Source organism: Propithecus coquereli, unplaced genomic scaffold (genome assembly GCF_000956105.1).
Source record: "Propithecus coquereli isolate 6110/MARCELLA unplaced genomic scaffold, Pcoq_1.0 Scaffold377, whole genome shotgun sequence".
NCBI lineage: Eukaryota > Metazoa > Chordata > Mammalia > Primates > Indriidae > Propithecus > Propithecus coquereli.
The window spans coordinates 16,123-23,533 of NW_012149474.1; the positions used below are offsets into that span (position 1 = coordinate 16,123).

Below are 7,411 nucleotides of genomic sequence, written 5' to 3' on the forward strand. Positions count from 1 at the left end.
GATTAAAAACCAAGACCAACAGCAGGAACACTTTCCAGATTTGGTCCCTGCTGGGGTTGACAGTGTCTGGGGGGAAGGACAGAGAGCATCTGAGTGTGTTTCCAGGGAACATTTGATGTTCACGTACAAACAACTGCAAGGACCTGCGTGTCTGTTGGTGCCGACAAGGCTGTGCAGGGCCACAGCTGGGCTCTGAGGCCTTGGCCCTGCTCACCACCGACTCCACCCGGAAGTCTGGTCAGGATTTTGGCCATGCCCTACTCTTCTAGACCACACATCTGGACAAAGGGTGCCCCCCCCACAAGATATAGACCTCCTACAAAAGGGCCAAGCACCCACCCTGGATGCTGGAGTCCCTGACACAGGATTTGCACTTGCTGGGGCATTCTCTGTCACACTCAGCAACTTCCTGTTCAGGATCTGATGTGTGGTGTGAGACCCAGGAAAGCAGTGAACAACAGGGAGAGAGAGCCACATCCCTCCAGAAAGGGTTTTATTAATCCATCCAGTGCAAAGGAGGAGGGAGGGAGAGGAGAAGCTCGACAGAGAGGTGAGGCACCTCCTCCCAGGGGCTGTCCCTTCTTGATGCTCCTGAGCATCCCCGGGAGCCCAGTGTGGACCTAACCCTAACCCTATACCCTAAACCCTAAACCCGAACCCTAACCTTAACCCTAAACCTAAACCCTAAACCTTAACCCTAACCACTAACCCCTAACCCCTAACCTAAACCCTAAATCCTAAATCCTAACCCTAACCGGTAAGCCCTAATGCTAAACCCTAGACCCTAAACCCTTAACGCTAACCCTAACCCTAAACCCTAAACCCTGACCCTAAACCTTAAACCCTAAACCCTAACCCTAACCCTAAACCCTAACCCTATCCCTAAACCCTAAACCCTAACCATAAACCCTAATCCCAACCCTAACCCTAACCCCTTAACCTTTAACCCTCACCCCTAACCCTAGATCCTAACCCCTAACCCTAACACTAACCCGAACCCTAACCTTAACCCTAACCCCTAATTCTAACCCTCTAACCTAACCCCTAACCGTCATTCCTAACTTTAACCCCTGGTCCTAACCCTCTCCTTAAGCTTCAACCTGATGCCTAACCCTCACCCTTACCCTGACTCTAACCCTCTTCCTGTCCCCTAACCCTTACGCTGACAGTTTCAAACCTTAACGTGAAATTCCAATCAGTACCTTCCTTCCAAATCCCAAACCTGGACTATAATACGAAACCTGAACTGGAAGTCTGACTCCTGGTCATTAAGTCCTATTTCCTAACCCTTTTTCTTAAATCTAATCCTAACCTTTTTATTGTCTCTCATATGCCACTAGGTGGCAGCAGGGGACAGGCAGAGCAGGGCCAGGCCACATGGGAGGGCAGGATTCTAATACCCCCAGGAAGGCTCTCTTGGGATGCTTTGGTTTGGGGCCCTCTGCCATGCCCGCCTACCTGGCACTGTCTCCTCCAGGGTCTTGGGTCTTCCCTGGTGGGCCTGGCCACAGAGACTGCGGCCCCTTCCTCATTTCCTGCTGTGACCAGGCCCCAGTGGCAGCCCCGCTACACCCCTCAGACCCTCTAGGGCCATCTCCCAACCCCTGGACGCTGCCTCCGACGTCAGGCCTCCTGTGGCTCTCGGCCTCCCTCTCAATCCCCGGATTCACAGCCCCCAGGAAGCCCCCCACTGGTCTGCCACTTCCCGGCCCCTGCCCCACTGGAGACCCCCAGACACAGAGCCAGGCCATGCAGCACATTGAGCAGAAGGGGTCCCTAAAGAAAGGCCTGGGCCCAACCCTAGAGCCCACCACCCTCAGCCACAAGGCCAGAAACAACCAGAGCCCTCGGCAGCCAGCCCCCAGCCCCCAGCCCCCAGCCCCCAGCCCCCAGCCCCCTTCACGGGCCAGCTTGCGTGGCCTCCCCTGCCTGTGTCCACTCACCCCACACGGTCCTCACTCCTATATACCCCAAAGCTGCTTGCCAACACCCCTTACACAGCCACCCCCAAGCTGCTGCTGCTTGGCACCCACTGGGGGATCCGGGGTGAGGACACGCCTCACCTGAGCTCACTGCCAGGTCCAGGCAGGCAGTTCCGGCCGGCCCACCAGCAAGGTGCCACCTGCTCAGGCATAAAACCCCGGGATCCTGGCCAGAGGCAGCTCCTGCAATTGTTGGCCATGAAGGGAAGCAGCACCCTCCTGCTTGCAGCCCTCACCATGCTCTGCGTCTGCGGTGAGTCTGTGCCGCTGGGCAGGCGGCAGACACTGTGCTTCTAGCACGTTCTGTGGTAGGGGCTGGGGATACCTGGGAAGCTAAAATCCCAGCATCAGGCCCCTGCAGTGGACGCTCTGCCTGCCCCCATCACAGAGGTGGGCAAGGACCCTGCTGGCCCCAGCCCCCACCCAACCCCACCCCAGCCCAGCACAGCCAGCCCTCCGAGCCCCAGGTCAGACCAGCCTCACATCAGGGGCCCAACTCTCCTTCTACAGGGATCCCAGGGAGCCTGACTGGAGATGGGGCAGCTGAGATCAAGGGTGAAGGGGGGTCTGCAGGCAGGTAGGGTTGGGGTGTGGTGGAGGAAGATGTGGAGGTGAAACGGGCATTGATGGGGAGACCACAGCGGCTGGAGCCCTGGCCTGGCGTCATCTCCCCGTGACACAGGGCTGGCCACAGCAGGGGACAACGATGAGTTTTTCATGGACTTTCTGCGAACACTGCTGGTGGGGACCCCAGATGAGCTCTACGAGGGGCCCCTGGCCAAGTACGACGTCAACGAGGATGCCAAAGCAGCGCTGGTGGAGCTCAAGTCCTGCGTCGACGGTCTGCAGCCCGTGCACAAGGAGGAGCTGGTCAACCTGCTGGTACGGGGCTGGGGCACCCATTCCCTGAAGTCCTGTGGCCCAACCGAGACCCACCCAATGCAAGGCCCCCGGTCGCCTGCCCAACACAGCAACCCCACAGCCAACGACCCCACAGACACCCCGACCTGCCTCAGCTAGACCTCCCCCCGACAGAGCAGCCCCCAGACTCCACAGACCTGCTCGCCCTTCAGCCTGTGGGCTGCTCCCTTGCACAGGTGTGCACGCACACAGATGCCAACACACAGGTGCAGACATACAATGCACACTGCAGGCACACACTTACAAATACACACTCACACATGCATGCTTACACTGCAACATGCACATGTACAAACAAACACACACGTTCACGTGCAGCCTATGCACACACATGCAACATGCATGCACACAGTCACGCATGCACACATGACACCTCCCAGCTGCTGGAAAGGGATGGGCCACCTTGTGCCAGAGCCCACCCTCCCCCAGAGGCTGGCCCAGGCCTGTCTGCCTGACGGCTCTCGGGTTATTAATCACCAGCTGTCTTGGCCCACACGTATCTGCCTTCCAGGTGCAAGTGCTGGGCAATATGGATGATGCCTAAGTGGACCCCAGACGTGGCTCCAAGCAGCCACAGGACCATCCACACAAGCAGCCCTGGACACGCTGCCCCACTACTGCTTCTCCACGTGTAAATTTACCCTCAAACTGTTTAATCAATAAAGCTTTCTGCAGCTCGGGCCCTGGCTGCTGTCTCTTGCCCACTGACACACAGTTCACGTCAAGAACTCACGCAAGGATGCGACCACACCTGCAGACACTCGTGTACAGTCTCACACACTCAGGGTCCCACTCGAGCACGCACGTGGACGTCAGCCCACACAGAGAGGTGCACAGAAGCAGGGTCCACACGGGGGCAGGCACACAGTGGGCAGGACTCAGAATGGGAAATCCAGCAGACGCCAAGAAGCAGAGCACAGACACAGGAACCACGTGGACACGGGAGGGAGAGGGTCTGCAGAGGCAGCGGAGGAGGCAGGAGGGGCACAGAGCCCCAGAAGGAGGAAGTGTCTGGGCTGGGCAGAGACACGGGGCACCAGCCACCTCACTCCCAGGGCCAGGCGGGGTGGCTGGCATCCAGAAGCTGGTGTTCCATGGCAATAGCTGTGCATAGAACTGTGCCCCGTGACACAGGCCACCGATGCCCAGGTCCAGGGGCAGATGCCAGAACCTCTCTGCCCAAAGTCACCCAGGGAAATAGTCTGCCTAGAAGAGCCTGAGCCCCAAGAGGACCTGATAAGGTCGAGAAGAAAGTGCACCTACCCAGGACACCCAGAATCCTAGGGGTGGGCTGGGGAAGCAGGCAAGCAGGGTCTGAGAAAGGCGAGCGAGGGTGACACCTCCCCACAGACGCTCACCCCAACCCTGGGTCCCAGGATCCCCCACAGCCGAGAACTTCCTGTGCCTTAGTTTCCCCAGCCCCATGGTCTCTACTGGGGGTGGAGCTGAGTGGGGTCACCACCCTCACTCCTTGGCCACCCCTGCTCTAGGCCCTGTGACCTCACTGCCCTGCTGCTCCCTTCCCCACTTCTGTCCCACTCCAGCCTGGTGGGGGGGCCCGGAGATGGAGCCCCGGGGAGGGGGTCCCCGTGAGGGCATCCCGGAGAGGGGTCCCTGGGAGGGGTCCCGGTGAGGGCGTCCTGGTGAGGGCATCCCGGTGAGGGGATTGGTGAGGGGCCTGGGCAGAGGCCATTGTCCGCATCACACAGACAGTAGTCTAGAACCTACTGTCCCACAGAGCCACATTCTAGAGCTCAGGGGTGGGGACCCCTCCCCAATTCTCGAAGCCCCCAGGGCGAGACAGGGGCCCTTCTCTCCATGCTCCTTTTGTGGCAACTCCCTGGCACGGAAGCCCAGGGGACAGACCGTCCCAGGGGAGGCTGGGTCTGTAGGCTGCTCTGAGCGCGGCTCCCGCACAGAAGAGGTAAAGGTCCCCTCTCCAGAGCACAGCCTCAGCCAAGACGTTCCCCATTGTCGCCTGCCCACGCCTCGCTACGGTCCTCTTGCTAGGCCCCCTTAGAGCCAAGGGGGTGGCCAGTTGAGGGCCGGAATGGACAGCCCCTCTGGGCGTGTGCTGCAGGATCTGCCCCACTCCCTGGCTCCCAGCTGGAGACCCCCTTGGGGGACACTGAGGCAGGCCTGCCCTGTCAGTGTCAACAGCAGCAGGGGTGGGGGCAGCGGAGCTGGCAGGAGACAGGGCAGGGGCTTTCCAGCACCTGGTCACAGTCTCACCCACCGACAGAGCCGGCCATGGCGGAGGAGGTGTGGGTGGGCACCTGGAGGCCCCATCGCCCCCGGGGGCCCATCATGGCCCTCTACAGCAGCCCTGGACCCAAGTACCTGATTCCACCCACCACGGGTAAGAGCTGAGGGCCTGCGGGGGGAGCCCTGAGGGAATGGGGGGATGGGGGGCCTGCGGGGTCCAGGGGGCCTCGGGCACATTCCCTGACATCCACCGGGGAGAAGGCAGGTCGGGCTTCAGGCTGCTCAGCGCCCACCGGGCCCACAGGCTTCGTGAAGCACACGCCCACCAAGCTGCGTGCACCGGCCTACAGCTTCCGAGGGGCCCCCATGCTCCTGGCAGAGAACTGCTCCCCAGGGCCCCGCTACAGTGTGAACCCCAAGATACTGAGGACCGGCAAGGACCTCGGCCCTGCCTTCTCCATCCTGGGGCGCTACCACACCAAGACCATGCTGAGCCCTGGCCCGGGTGAGTGACCCTGCCTCAGGCTCCTTACTTTGGACAGAGGGGCCTGCCCCTGCCTCGGCCCTGCCCTCTCCGTGGGTGGCAGATGCATGTCCCTGATCTCCTGTAGGTGAGGCAGGCCAGGGCGTGAGAGCCCTGCCACCCCGGCCCCTCCTGCCCCGTCTGCTCTTGAGGGGGCACCATCAGGCCTGGGCAGAGAAGCTTGGAGACCTAAGAGCCCAGCTCCAACCTGGGCCTTTCTCTGCCTGGTCCAGGGGCCAGACCCAGGCAGATCCCACTGTCCCTGCTCAGAAGCAAGCTTTGTCCCCCCAGGTCCAGTCTGTGTGTCCATCCTGGATGCCCCCAGCCAGACCCGGCCACCATCTGTGCTGGGGCCCAGAGGCTCCGTGCCTGGAATATCAAGGAGTCCTCCTTGAGCCCCCAAACCTAGCCAGGTCCCTTCGTTGTCCCAGCACCCTCCCGCTGCTCCTCCCCCAGGTGACTACTTTCCAGAGAAATCCACCAAGCATGTGTTCGACTCTGCACCCAGCCACTCCATCTCTGCCCGAACCAAGACCTTCCGAGTGGACAGCACCCCAGGTCTGTGGCAGCCCAGACAGTCCCCAGCCGACTGGACTTGGGGGTCTGGGATGGGGTGGGTGAGACAGGGCAACGCAATGGAGAGAACCCCAGGGAAGGAGCCTGTGGTCCACTCTGGCCTGAGGCTCTGCGTCCACCCCGCAGGCCCCGCCGCGTACATGCTGCCCGTCGTGATGGGGCCCCACACCGTCGGCAAGGTCTCCCAGCCCTCCTTCTCCATCAAGGGCCGCAGCAAGCTGGGCAGCTTCAGTGATGACCTGCACAAGGCAAGGGTCACCCCAGCCAAGGGCAGAGCACTCCCCCCATGAGACCCCTCCCCTCGAACCCAGGACCACTGGCTTAACCCTGCCCTGCTGAAGCTCCTCAGCCCTCCAGCCCTGCCTCTGGGTCCCTGCCACGTGCTAGGTGACACTGCAGTGGTGGGAGGGGTGGAGAGTAGACCAGAGGGAAGAGGCCAGGCCCCGGGAGGCAGGGGCCGTGCTGAGGACGAGCAGAGAAGGATTTATGGAGCGCTGTCTGGAGGGGAGAGGCAGTCTTAGGGCAGCATGGAAGGAAAGAAAAAGAGGAGAAAATAAGCCACGGGCCACTTGGGGGAAGAAGGTTTTGGCTTTGGGAACAGCCAGTGCAAAGGCCTTGGGCTGGGTAGGTGCCTGGGGGGATTGAGGGGCCTGAAACCCATTGTTGACCTCGCCAGCCCAGGCCACTGCCCTCAAGTCCAACAGGCCGGTGTCCCCACTGGACAGGGCCACACACGCACACTCACACTCCAGAAGGGACGTCCCTGCCAGAGTGAGGCCGAAATCTCACACAGGGAAGGTGTCCCGCAGCAGGGGGTGTGGTCCCCACAGTGTGGCAGGAGACAGAAGGGGACCCTGATACACAGGCGCCGTCCCAGGCTGCTCCCCACCCTCTGGAGCCACGTGCCCTGGCAGGCCAGGCCCGTCTGAGCCCCCTCTGCCCCCCAGACCCCAGGCCCCGCAGCCTACCGCCAGACGGACGTGCAGGTGACCAAGTTCAAGGCTCCACAGTACACCATGGCTGCCCGGGTGGAGCCCCCCAGGGACAAGACCCTCAAGCCAGGACCCGGAGCCCACAGCCCTGAGAAGGTCTGGGAAGAGCACAGCCCCGGGGGGTGGGGGCACAGCCTGGGTGGGGCTGTGGGGGAGAGCGTGGTGGGGGGCATGGCCTACAGCCGTAGTCCCCAACCTTTTTGGCACCAGGG

General features: G+C 61.5%; 2 protein-coding genes across 3 annotated transcripts in view; both read left to right on the plus strand.

The window, feature by feature from the left end:
* The first annotated feature begins 2,180 nt into the window (after positions 1 to 2,180).
* SCGB1C1 (secretoglobin, family 1C, member 1) lies at positions 2,181 to 3,447 on the plus strand. The gene is made up of 3 exons (XM_012651925.1): positions 2,181 to 2,235; positions 2,665 to 2,864; positions 3,415 to 3,447. Exons 1-3 carry the CDS (start codon positions 2,181 to 2,183, stop codon positions 3,445 to 3,447), a joined length of 288 nt encoding a protein of 95 aa, XP_012507379.1.
* A 1,704-nt stretch (positions 3,448 to 5,151) lies between these two features.
* The window catches only part of ODF3 (outer dense fiber of sperm tails 3), a 3,456-nt gene continuing 1,196 nt past the window's right edge, over positions 5,152 to 7,411 (plus strand). The window contains exons 1-5 of one of the 2 annotated variants that reach the window (XM_012651960.1): positions 5,152 to 5,262; positions 5,413 to 5,613; positions 6,088 to 6,189; positions 6,334 to 6,455; positions 7,155 to 7,295. In XM_012651960.1, the coding sequence (XP_012507414.1) occupies positions 5,154 to 5,262; positions 5,413 to 5,613; positions 6,088 to 6,189; positions 6,334 to 6,455; positions 7,155 to 7,295 (675 nt within the window). In that variant the 5' untranslated portion in view covers positions 5,152 to 5,153. The remainder of the gene's footprint in view (positions 5,263 to 5,412; positions 5,614 to 6,087; positions 6,190 to 6,333; positions 6,456 to 7,154; positions 7,296 to 7,411) is intronic. The other variant, XM_012651961.1, reaches the window with a different exon arrangement.